This window comes from Cebus imitator, unplaced genomic scaffold (genome assembly GCF_001604975.1).
Source record: "Cebus imitator isolate Cc_AM_T3 unplaced genomic scaffold, Cebus_imitator-1.0 Scaffold108, whole genome shotgun sequence".
In the NCBI taxonomy this organism is placed as follows: domain Eukaryota; kingdom Metazoa; phylum Chordata; class Mammalia; order Primates; family Cebidae; genus Cebus; species Cebus imitator.
The window spans coordinates 4655107-4668023 of record NW_016107423.1 but is presented as its reverse complement, the minus strand read 5'-3'; the positions used below and the strand labels follow the sequence as shown (position 1 = coordinate 4668023).

Genomic DNA, 12917 nt, shown 5'->3' with positions numbered 1-12917 from the left:
GGGAGGGGGAGGGAGGGGAAGGGAAGGGGATGGGAAGAGAAGGGGAAAGGAAGGGGAAGGGAGGGGAAGGAAAGGGGAGGGTTGGGAGAGGGTGCAAGGGAGGGGGAGGGAGAGGAGGGAGCGGAAGGGAGGGGAAGGGAGGGGAAAAGAAAAAAGGAAAGAAAAGAAGCCTATATAGATTAGTGAACTGTAGATCGTGAAAGATTGTGAATAATTCAAGCCACACCAAGGCTTAGGATGGAGATCTCCCAAGAGACACAGTGGTGGGTTGGGTTTATTATTCTGATGTTTCTTCTGAAGGTGAAATTTGCTTTTTCTACCTCCCAAAGCATCTTCTAAGACAGAGATATATGTTCAATGGGTGCCTAAATCAAACCTGATTAGAGACATAATAGCAACCCTGTACAAATGAGCATGCTATCCTCAGATTAGAATTAAATGTCAGTGGCTTCTAAGACTATGTGACCACATTTGGGCCTCAACTACTGTCTTACTGATTAGGATGGCAGAGTGAAGCTAGAGGAGGCAGTGCTTATTTATATCCCTTCACCCATCTGTCTCGGCTGTCCCTTCCTTCCTTTATTAATCTATGGAGAGCTATCTGGGGAATAAAGAAATAGAAAGGAAAAAAGCCTCAGAGTAGCCATTTACCAAACATGAATATCCCTGGATGCCTCGGAATGCTTGATCCTAATAGCATGTCTGTTTACCAAACCAGTTTTGAAGAATGCTTGAAATAGAGATAACACTTTTAATACTCTCAACAGATGTTCCAGGCGAGTATGTCAGCCATGATCATTAGTAAAAAAATCGGACACATGGTCATAAGACGAGCAGTTTATTCTTTTAAAAATGTTGGACAATATCACAAGCTACTAAAGTCTAAGGAAACCTAAGTACATTTACATTTTTCAAAGGTCATCTATAGCGTAGCAACATTAGCTGATCCAGCCTGCAGAAACCTATGAAAATTAATGGCACTTCTGATGTGGAGGTTAAGGCCCAGAAGTGCTTCCATTTGGAAACTTACTGTAGAGGGAGAACTGCAGGTGGTTCCATGAGAGACACATGCAGGTACCTGAAACAACACCCAAAGCAAGGTCAGCACGAGCCAAGGACTTCGGTTTTATAGAATCTCACTTAGGCCACAGAAAGCTTTCCAGTGCTTTTAACAGAATGGAAGGAAGCTGGCTGACTATAAGTATTAAAAGCTGACAAATTATAAATCTAGGTCTCTTCAAATTTATTTGTTAATTTGCACATGTAACCTTGTATTTCCAACCTGGCACCAGATATACAATTTAACCTATTTCTAATTCTGACCATTACTATAACCCATTAAGCTTTAAACAGAGAGTTAAGATATGAAAATGTCAGTGACTTACTTTGAAGCCTTATACTTCTCCCTAATTGCTTGCTGAGGTCGATGGGGTATGCCGAGGAACGCTTTATGAAGCTCACTCAGACAAGGCACAATTTCACTTAATGAATACCCTGTAAATGCAGCAAGGGTTTCTGGCTAATCAAGACAAAAGAAAAAGATTGCTTCACATAACTTTATATTAGAAATCTGAAGATAATCAATGTGAAATAAAGGAATTAGTTCCTTAGTAAATATCCACATTCATCTCAAAAGAAACCAGAACCTCCTTCAGAGACCTTAGATGTAAAATATCAGAAAGAACAGCCAGGGATCTAAATTTTCTCATATTAGAAATGTATAATGCTCAATTTGGGGCTCGATCACTTTCCTCGTTCCCCCATGAGTGAAATTTTTACTGGTCCTTATAGAGCCCTGCTTGCCTGCCCATTCTATTTGTACACAAGATGAAAAATTTTTAGTCAAAACATTACAGTGCTGGAATAAGAATTACTTTTAAAAAAGTAAAAGAAAAAAAAAAAAAAAAAAAAAAAGAAAATGCAGCAGAAAAAAGTAGAAGCATTCATGAAAATAAAGGTAGACACCCCACTTCTTTTAGCACAACAGCGAGCCTTCAGAACCAAACCTAGGGGGTTCCATTTCTGAAGTTGCCACCTTCTTGGGCAAGAGACCACACTACTGCCCTGTTGCCTCAAAAGCCCGAAGGGCAATCTTCCGGCCATTCTACTTGGACCCAGGATTTTTTTTTTTTTAATGTAGAGGTTAAAAGTCAACAACTTTTGCTTGAAGCAGTCAATGGCTGTACCTCAAGGGGCCTCTATGAATAACAGTGGGCATTGAGGTTTCCAGGCCTGCTTCTATTGAAGGAGCCTGCGATGTTATCTCCTTGACTTCCTGCAATCTCACTCCTCATAGAGTGAAGCCATAGAGTCAAAGCCATAAAGACTGACCTGCAAGACTCAGCAGCATCTTGCGGTCTGCTGTCAAAATGACCAGCTTCTTATTAAAGTAACTCACCCCTTAAGAGGCAATCCCATTCTAGATAGACCTTGAATTTCATCCAGAAAGAAGTTAGAATCTTACCCAAAAGTGCTTGTTCACGGTGTAGTTTGCCAGGCAAAAAGCTGCTGCAGCTATCAATGAAGGAAGATATTTCAAGAATGGGTCCGCTTCAAGTAGACTCAGCTCTGCTACATACTAAGCACAAGAGAGGAAAACACATTGGAATTAGAAATGTGACTAAGGCCACAAGTTAACCTGGAAATGGCAAGGAAATAAATGGTATCTTATCTTTGTTCAATCAGCATCTACAGAAATAGATGCTCAAAATTATTTACTGAGTTAGTAATTGGTATGCCTGCCTATAACAGGAGTAACATTTATGTTGTAGTAAAATGTCAATACATAAGTATTTGGCCTACTCACAAAGTATAGGTGATGGTTTACTTTTCTTATGCTAGTAGGATGGGTATATGCTGGTGAGAGAAAGAAGCACTGCTCTGGCAGCTGGAATTGGAACAGAGATTTTTGCCAAAATACAAAAACATTAAAGCTATTAATTTATCAAGCAAATGCATGCAGTTCAGAGACTAGGACAGCACCAGTGGAAACACCTCATATTAGAAGAAGCATAGCAAGACATGTGGACATCCTTCTTACTCTTTGCAAAGCACAAATACCAGATATCCTAGATTACGGTGGCTGGAGACTCAGTTGATCAAACCAATACTTTAATGCCTTCAACTAAACTTCTGTAACTCCAAACCACCAAATAATGCTCATTACTTAATATATTAGGATGAGATTAGAACCATATTAAACTACATTTACTTTGTTCCCATTCTTTTTTCTTTTTTTTTTTTTTGAGACAGAGTCTCACTTTGTTGCCCAGGCTGGAGTGCGGTGGCATGATCTCGGCTCACTGCAACCTCCATCTCCTGGGTTCAAGCAATTCTCATGCCTCGCCCTCCCGAGTAGCTGGGACTACAGGCATGCATTACTATGCCTGGGTAAGTTTTATATTTTTTGTAGAGACAGGGTTTCACCATGTTGACCAGGCTTGTCTTGAACTCCTGGCCTCCTGTGATCCACCCACCTCATCCTCCCAAAGTGCTGGGATTACAGTTGGGAGCCACCACGCCCGGCCACTTTGTTCCCATTCTATAAACCTAGGAGGTTTCACTTGTATGTGGTCTGTAACCAATAAAGGAATAGTTTCCAAGCTTAAATTTTTAAATAGTTGGGTGATTGATTAGACAACCTGCGCCTGCCAAACAGCCAATAGTAATGCCTTGTAACCAGAAGACGGGTTCTTAAAATTAGCTCTCTTTCGACACTGAACAGTTTTTCTGGGCCTGTGGAGAAAATACTGAAAAGGAAAGAATAACTGAAGAATGATTGGGAAAGGTTGGTTTTTATGATCCTTGGCACTGGAAGCTCCTGGAAGTCATGTGGCATACACACCTTAGCCAGGTTCTCTGTCCTGATGCACACTCCCTGTCGCCTCAAGTACTGAAGGAGAAATTGGTTGGTGGTTGGTACCATCAGATCAAAAGCTAGAACTTTCAGAAGCAAGTGTTCCATTCTTAACAGTTGTCGTTTTGTGTATGTATCATCAGTTATATAGACAAACTCGTCTACTTCGGGAGGATATATCTCTTCATATTTCCTGGGAAAGGAAGAGTTTTTAGAAGTAAAACTTGAAACCTATGGCTCTACTGCCAGTGATACCATAGCTAGGCCTCTCCCCATGACCCTTGCAAACTTACTTGCAGCCACGTAGCCGCTTAAATACCACTAAATGGAACGGGGCCATGAAAATATTCAGAGCTTATTTCTGGACCAAGAACATGATTATTACAAGGATATGTTATATTTACTGCTAGGAGTAGTAACAGAAACAGTTTCCAACTGAGAATTTTAGGGTTGGGCCTGTGACACACTGAAAGATTCCAAATGACGGACACTATAGGTAAATTCCTACTCATTCTACAGACCTCAAATCATTTCATAGAAAAAAAGTGTTAGGATCAACAGAATGACAGAAACAAATTCCATAGGCCTCTAGTTTTTAAAAAGAAGCTGTTCAACTTTCTCCACTGAATTAGCAAATGATGCTTATAGCCAAGAGATACAGTGATATAATTTCACTATGATCAATTTTTTCCTTCTGCCTTTGTTTCTACTTTCTTTAGTGGAATTCTGGCAAGTTTTTACGCATTAATAATGGAATGTTTGAGACCAGAAGAACAGAAATGAAACTACTACTTAGTAATAGGTCACTTAAAGTTGCCACAGCCACAACCCAGCTCTCTTTTCCCACACAATTATGTAATGCTATGAATGACTGATAGTAACAGGAACCAGTTGAAGTAGTTTATTCACTGTAACCAAATAAACTGTTATTATGAGTCATTTGCTAGGTCATGAAGACAGCTTTTTGTAACCACACTGTCTTTAAATAGGACTTCTACTTAGATTAGAAAACAGCCAAAGGCTACACTGCAAAATAGTTAAATTAGATCCCGAATTTGAGCTGATGGCTGCCTTAGTCAGGACATTGGACGTGTTGCTAAAAATCTTAACCATGTGATTGAAGAGTAAACATGTGGTAAGATTCAGTTTCTCAGTCAACCCGTGAGGAGGATGATCTTCTATCAAAGGATGCATGAATGGTTTAAATTATCAAGCATTGCATTTCTTCAGTAAGAAATGGAGGATAAAAATTCAGTGTTTTGACAGGTGATAGTTTCATATTATTCAAGTTGAAAGAACACTTACGAAGCCAAAAGAATAGCTGCTGTTCCTACGAGCTGCAATTTCCCTCTCAGAACAGACATACACGAAAGGAATCTGTCCAGGAAGTTGACAGCCAGGTACAGAGTCTCTGCTCGAAGCTTATATTCTTCCCCAACCTCCACCAGCCAGTCCACCAGAATCGTGCGCATGCCCTCTGTGATGTCCGGTTGCTTCCTCATGTAGTGTGCTTTGGGTCTGTGCCTTATCTGAGTGGGGAAAACGTTCTGATGTTTAAATTGTTGCAACTTCAGAAAGATCACTCCACAATACAGTTGCTATTTAAAAATCTCACAAGCAAAGGTTGGAAAGATCCTGATTCAGAGCCAAATAAATCTTTATCATAATAAGGAAGTGTAAATTTCTGGTTCTGTAATGTAAATTGGCTAGCAAACACCCTGGGGTTGGGCGCAGGGGAGAATGGCAATATGAATTATTCCTAAGAGTGAAATATTCAACATATAAATCCTTTGCATCATGTAGAAACAGTCCAAGCAATTGCTACTTGCCATCACAATTATTGTTTTTCATAGATATCCTTATGTTTGGCTGTCATAAGAGTGCCATTCACTAGCGGTTATGGACCAAGAGTTTATAATTTCTCTTAATAATAAGTGCTTGGGGTCCTGAAAATTGAAGTAGAAGGTACGAAAACTTACTTCAGCTTCTCTAAGGTACTGATGAATTTCTTCAGCATATTCAGTCACACTTATCACATCTGTGTCAAGATCAGATGTATCTTCAGGCTGGGAGTGGAGCAATGAATCTACCAGCATAGGGGAAACTGCAGGAGTTCAACATTGTCAGATAAGTCATTTAATTTAAACACTTGTTCAGTCCACTAACCCTCCACAGACGTTGTGAATGTAATTATTACTTACTGTTTTGCTCTTACTAGTTACTAGCTATTGAATGCTGCAGGCAGTTATAAATACAGGGAGCCATCAGCCATAGACAAGTCAGTTACCTGTGTTGAAATCCAGCAGGAAGTGCAGGTCTGACTTGAGTGTGCTGGTATCTACTTCATACACATCCTCAAACGCCATCCCCTCTCTGCCTGAGCAGCTGTCTCCATTGCCCTGCTCTAGTTCCTCCATGTAGATGTCAAACCCTTGCTTGGGGGGCTCTTGGACCCTGCAATCAGGGAGCGCTTTCTTTCCAGCTGGAGGGAAGGCATTTTCTGATCCAGAAAAACACCTGATTGTTGTGATCCCCTAGAAAAGGTTTAAATCTTTTGTTAGAGGCCACATCAAAGACCACAGAGGCAATGTGAACGGGCATGACAGAGCAGCAGCCTGGGAAGGTAAGATAAATTCTAAACTGAAAAAATTGGCAGTGGTAATTCAATTCCCAAAAATAGATCTTCAAAAGTATAATGTTTCCCCCTTTATCCTTGTCTACATTTGATATATGGAGGAAGAGCTACCTAAATTTTTAATCTACCTCACATAGGTATCAAAGAGAACTGAAGATGGTAGAAAACCTATATCTCTCTTTCAAAATGAAATAGGTACCACATATAAAGGGAAAATTGTAAATTGGCTTTTATATTTATTGCATCATGAGATTTTGTAAGTAGTCAGCATAACTCTTGATGCAGCTGAGTTCCTACAATTCCTCTCCTTAAATAAATGTTTTAGCCAGAAGGCCCCTGTAATGTTTTCATTTTATACCCAGTTATTAAGAAACACAACAATTTTGGAAACTCATGCTGCTAAACTCTCTTATAAGCCACAGAACCTTTATATATGACTTAATGCATTTACTCTTGGGGAAATTTCTCAGTCCCTTCTTTTTCTCTACTCTTACAACATGAACAATGGGAACAACTGTGGTGCATCAAATACAATGCATCAAACACTGTTGCTTATTAAGGTGAGCCATGCTAGATGGTGTGAATGACAGATCAGGGCAGATGGGCAAGCTCTATGAACTTGAGCTATATTTATGCAAATGCTAGCTCTGTCTACCACATTAGTATTTTGTTTATAATGTATCTTGGTGTATACTGTTGAAGGCTACTTCTAAGTTAGTTTGTGTTTCCATAACTTTCCCTTTCATTTATTGAGTTAAATATGTGATTTATGTCTAGTAAGAAAAAGAACAATTATGGTAGCAATGGGGGGGAATCACAAAGACAACAGAGTCACAATCCTAAGTTACTGTAACCAGGTAACCAGACTCCAAGTTACTGCCAAGTTTGACTCTTGCTACATAGATACTGTGTCCATAGGCTGAGACATACATTTAATAAACAAATATTTACTATCTACTATGTGCTAGAAGCTTTTCTAGTTGCCCAGATTTAATTTAGCAGTGAGCAAAACGTTTAATAAGGACTACCCCGAGGGAGTTCATATTCTACTCTGTGAGAGAGGAAGGAAACAAACTCGAAAAGACACAGTAGCAGCAGAGAGAGCAGAGTGAGACAGTCATAAAGAAAAGAGAACGCAACGAAGGACTTACCATAGGCCAATTAAGGATTCGTTTTTATTAATATTATTTTTGGTTTAGTTCACTTGCCAAGGCTGATCTATGAACTGGCTTTTATTCAGAGACAGAAGCCACTGGAATTTTGGGCAAAAGAGTGGTTTAATCTTTTTATGTCTTAAAAGGATTATTCTGGCTGTACAAAGGTGTGGAGACTAAGTAAGCCAATCAACTACAAAACTTGAAAATTCTAAGTGAGATACAATAGGGATTTGATCCAGGGAAGTAACTGTAAACCAGGAAAAGCAAAACAGTTCTAGACATTTTAAAAAGTAGAGCTAACAATATTTTCTCATTAGATTGGATGTGGGGTGAGAGAAAAATAAGAATCAAGGAAGACAAAGTTTTGGAGGCTAAATAACAGGAAGGATGGATATTCCGTTTACTGAGACAAGGAAGACTTGGAAAGAACAGTCTGGGAGTAGGGAAAAGGATGGGGATTTTGGTTTACACAAGCCTGAGGTTGCCTATTATATGATCCAAGTGGAGATGCCAAGTCAGCTCCTGAATATGTGAGCCTGCAGTAGAGCTCAGAGGCCCAGGTCACAGACAGAAATATCAGTCATCATCAAATAAAGTGTTTAAGTCTAGGAGACTTAAGAGACTACTAAGGGAGTGAGTGCAAGATTCACATCAAAGACTAAGCCCTAGGGCACTCTAACTTTTAGAGACTGGATATATAAGTAAGAATCTGGCTATCAAAGCATGGCCAGCGAGCTAGACAGAAAACCTGGAGAGAGTGGTGTTCTACAAGCCGAATGAGAAGAAATTATTTCAAGAAAAAAGAATGATTAACCATGTCAAATAATGCGGATCAGTCGAGGAAGGAAAAGACTATGAACTGAGTCAAAATAGAACAGGAGAAGAACTAGAGGCAGAGAACATTCATTCAACAAAGACTGTGTGCCATGACGGCCAGGCCCAGGCACTGTTCAGTACATATGTCAAGATATGGCAAACTCTCAAGATGTGTGGCTTTAAATGGGACAGCTTCTGTGCCATTACTTAACTTACTTTAAGCACTTACATTACTTTAATTGACATAATGCAAACAGTTCCTAGACCTATTTCCTTGATATGACCATTTCTAGCTGGAAAAGGGACCAGTCAAGGTGATCTTATGAAATCAAGTTCTTCCCTGTGGTCCAGATTCCAGGGCTGTAACATTCAGGGAGAGAATTTAGTTGGAAAGTTTTTAAGATGGAAAAATGGCAATATATTTGTATGCTTATGGGTTTGACCCAGTAGAAAAGAAAAAAACTAATGAGAAAAAGAAAAGGTGCTAGAGTGACATCCTTGAAGAAACAAGAAGACATGAGTATATTGTACACATGGGGGGCTGACCTCCCGTGAGAGCAGGGACATGGCAGACACATAACAGGATGTGGATGGCAGAGTATGTGGCACACGGGAACATGTGGAGATTCTCTTCTGGTCAATTCTATATTTTTAGGAAAATAGGACACAAAGTCATCAGCTGAGAGTGAGCATGAAGGAGGAGGTTCCTGAGGACTAAACAGAGAAGGAAAGGTACAAAATAGGTTTCTAAGCAGGTTGTAGAGCATAGGCACAGGAAAATGCAGAGGTGGCACCAGGTAACTTAAGAGGTTAGCAATTTGGAACTTAAAATGCAACCACCCAACATAGGCACAACTGACAATTCAGAAGAACCAAGTCTCAGTCTTTAAGTTTTAAAAAGAAAGCATTGCTAAGCAAATTAAAGTTCGTTAAAACCACTTCCACTCAATTTTCTCCAAAGCTTTGAACAGATCACATGAACAGTGAGTAGGTGAGGGGCTTCTAATCCAGTTTCTATCATAACTTTCTTTTGACAGAGGTTTACACCTTTCAGATTTTCTCACCTACAAAATAGGAATGGTATGGCTTTCACTCTGTTAAGGTATCTATGATCAGTTAAGTTCACACAACTAATATCTGAGGGGCCATTACCTGTTAGCACAGCTGCTGAGTCAGTACTGGGGAGATGTCAGCTTTCAAATCGCCCTTTTTGGAGTAATCCAGTCTAGCGCGATCTAATCCTGATTTTAACACTATCCCCAATGAAAAGAGCTAAGATTATCCAGGATTGCTTTAGGCACAGCCTGTATCAGTGTGAACACCGCTCTGACCTGGAGGAACCGCAGTTCCAGATTATTTAGAAGCATTCACATTTCCTTTTAGCTCAGCCCTTAAATTACTTTAATATACATAATCCAAACAGTTCCTAGACCTGTTTCCTTTTTAGTGAAAAAATAACAAAGAAAATTAATCACTATTTCTAGCTGAAAACTGAACCCCTCAAGGTGATCATAAGAAATCAGCTGGCCAGGCATCATCGTGGCTCACGCCTGTAATCCCAGCACTTTGGGAGGCCAAGGTGGGTGGATCACCTGAGGTCAGGAGCTCATGACCATCCAGGCCAACACGGTGAAACCCCATCTCTACTAAAAATACAAAAATCAGCCGGGCGTGGTGGTGGGCGCCTGTAATCCTAGCTACCTGGGAAGCTGAGGCGAGAATCCCTTGAACCCGAGAGGCGGAGGTTGTTGCAGTGAGCCAAGAGAGTGCCACTGCACTTCAACCTGGGCAACAAGAGCGAAACTGCGTCTCTCTCTCTCACACACAGAATGAAAGAAAAGAAGAAAGAAAAGAAAAGAAAAGAAAAGAAAAGAAAAGAAAAGAAAAGAAAAGAAAAGGAAGGAAGGAAGGAAGGAAGGAAGGAAGAAAGAAAAGAAGAAAGAAAAGAAAGAAAGAAAGAAAGAAAGAAAGAAAGAAAGAAAGAAGGAAGGAAAGAAAGAAAGGAAAGCAAGCAAGCGAGAGAGAGAAATAGAAAAGAAAACAGAAGAGAAGAGAAAAAGAAAGTAACCAGGCGCTGTGGCTCACTCCCGTAATCCCAGCACTTTGGGAGGCCAAGGCGGGTGGATCACGAGGTCAAGAAATCGAGACTATCCTGGCCAATATGGTGAAACCCCGTCTCTACCAAAAATACAAAAAAATTAGCCAGACGTGGTGGCACATGCCTGTAAACCCAGCTACTTGGGAGGCTGAGGCAGGAGAATCGCTTGAACCCAGGAGGCGGAGGTTGCGGTGAGCCGAGAACGCGCCATTGCGCTCCAGCCTGGGCAACAAGAGCGAAACTCTGTCTCGAAAGAAAAGAAAGAGAGAAAGAAAAGAAGCGGAAGCAACTTTCCTGTAGTCCAGATTCCTGGGTTGTAGTACTCAGGGCTCGGAGCTGTAGGTTCAAGGGCAAGAGAAAAGTACCTAGCACCAAAGCAGGAGAGTCATTCTCCACAAGCATCATTCCCAGTGCGTCTGCGTCATTACCTGGCCACAGGTCCTCCTGTACTGCCCATTTTCAGTGAGCAGCCCTAGCACCGTCCTCTGCGGGGCATCCTGGCCCACCTGGGCTCTGGTGAGTATCTGACAAGCATCGGGACCTCGGGCCACTGTAGCCAGCACAACTCCACTCTTGGGGTTGTTGCAGTGCATTGCCTCAGATTCCACGAGCTGCTGCTACCAACGAAAGAGAAACAGACAAGCTGGTTATTCAACCCCGTCCACCCGTGGCTCCAAGGACACAGCCAACCGCTAGGAGGGAGAGCACAAAGCAATGAGATTAACACCAATTGCTTATCTTCCCAGCAATTATTAGGGCTGAAAGGGTGTGAGCGACCGCACAAGCGATCAAAGCTGCTCTGAATCAAAACTGTCATTTGAATCTCTGAGGGGGGCTTTTTCCCAAGACCGCGTGGAGGGCTGGAAGGAGAGAAATATTCTGACAAAACTCCAAGTCGGGATACTAAGCCCCATGTTAACTGCGAGTTGAAATCTGGGAGTCCCCTCTTGCCCTGCTGAGATACTCATCTCCCCAGACCCCGACCAAAGATCCAGGGTACAGGACTACGGGAAAGCCGGTCTCCGTCCCAAGTGACAGGCAGGGTGCGGCCCCGCGGCCTCCTCCCACCATACAGGAGGTCCCAAAACCTGCCTAGACCCCAAAGCAGGCCCCGGCGTTATCTTTCTGTGTGTCTGGAACAATTGGCAAGTGCACTGGAGGATCGGGCGGCCTACAGGGCTGGGCAGGGCGGGGCAGGGCGGAGCAGGAGGGACCTAGTGTAGAGGGATTCCAGCCTGGGCGGCTGCGGGGCTCCGGGCTGAGGCCGAGCTGCCCACCCGCGTCTGTTGAATCGGCCAATCAGCGGCGCTCCCGGGCCTTCGCGGGGGCGTTTCCATGCCGACCGCGGCGGGTGTGAGCGCCCCGGGGCCTCATCACCATGGCGACCTGCTCACCTGACTAGCTCTGGCTGGACGCGCCGCGACCCCGGGGCGTTCAGGCCCCTGAGGGACCAACGGGCGGCGGCCTCCAGCTCCCGCTGCGCGTCTCCGCCCGGGCGAGCTGGGGTCGGCCGCCGCCGTCGTGGCACGCGCCCCCGGCCTGGAAGGGCGGACTCGCCCACCCCACGATTGCAGCGGCTGGGGAAGGGACTGTTTCCGTGACCCGTTCTCCCAACAGCCGCGAACTGCCCTGGCTAACGTCTTCTGCGCGGCCCGCTCCTGAGAACCCTGGCTCGGGAGAGCGACGCGGGGCCCTCGGGGCTGCGCAGGCCGCGGCGCCCTGCACACACCGGCCCGAGGGCGCGGCTCGCTCCGGGTCGGCTCACACCCCTGCGTTTCCTGCCCGGCGGCGGCCGGGTCCCAGCGACGCGGCCCCGAGTGCAGTCGCTGCGGCGTTGCGCCTCCATCGCTGCGGGTCCTTGCGGGCCGTGCCTGTCCCGCCCGGCTCCCGGTGCCTGTGGCCTGCTAGGCGGGAGAGGAGATGTGGGGTTTTAGGGTCGCGCGTGTGCTCGAGGTCCCCACGAGAGGTCTTCCCCCGCGGGTTCCTGCGCAACTGCGAGAAGCCGGCCTGGGAACGCCAAGATTGTGGCCCAGGAAGAGGAAGGAACGCGGGCGACAGCGCTGGGGCTTGGGACGGTGAGGACGTCGGTGGCAGCGCTCAGGGTGCTGGGGGCTGGGCGGGCGGCCTGGCTGCTTCGGGTAGGGGAGTCCCTGGGGTCTTTACACTGGGGGCTCCGACGCCTGCACAAGTGACTTGACAAGCCAAGCGAAAGAATCGAACTTTCTAAAAAATATGTCCATGTGTATGTATGCACACACACATTACCAGTGCTACAGTTACTACTTTTGCTTTTTTTTTAAATAACCATCCCTAAGTCTCTAAATCACACCCAAAGTCTGTTCAAATGGCCAGTTT

At 43.9% G+C, this 12917-nt stretch overlaps 1 protein-coding gene across 4 annotated transcripts; it reads right to left on the bottom strand.

Moving 5' to 3' along the window:
* Positions 1-822: 822 nt before the first annotated feature.
* On the bottom strand, positions 823-12398 carry CCNA1 (cyclin A1). 4 transcript variants are annotated; one of them, XM_017537979.2, is made up of 9 exons: positions 11957-12398; positions 10991-11179; positions 6144-6390; positions 5836-5960; positions 5162-5385; positions 3845-4049; positions 2465-2578; positions 1386-1519; positions 823-1078 (listed from the first exon to the last, which is right to left on the bottom strand). In XM_017537979.2, exons 2-9 carry the CDS (start codon positions 11153-11155, stop codon positions 1027-1029), a joined length of 1266 nt encoding a protein of 421 aa, XP_017393468.1. In that variant the 5' UTR covers positions 11156-11179; positions 11957-12398; the 3' UTR covers positions 823-1026. The 4 variants fall into 4 exon arrangements, with proteins under 4 accessions (XP_017393468.1, XP_017393469.1, XP_017393467.1 ...); XM_017537980.2 differs by having other exon boundaries at positions 10991-11176; positions 11957-12201; XM_017537978.2 differs by lacking the exon at positions 11957-12398 and adding an exon at positions 11655-11864.
* Between the last annotated feature and the right edge of the window lie 519 nt (positions 12399-12917).

Coding starts and splice junctions, on each gene's coding strand:
- CCNA1 (XM_017537979.2), bottom strand. CDS start 11,155: ATGCACTGCAACAACCCCAAGAGTGGAGTTGTGCTGGCTACAGTGGCC. Junction 5,386..5,835: donor AGTACCTTAGAGAAGCTGAA/GTAAGTTTTCGT, acceptor TTCCCCACTCAG/ATAAGGCACAGACCCAAAGC. Junction 1,520..2,464: donor CCGTGAACAAGCACTTTTGG/GTAAGATTCTAA, acceptor TGTCTTGATTAG/CCAGAAACCCTTGCTGCATT.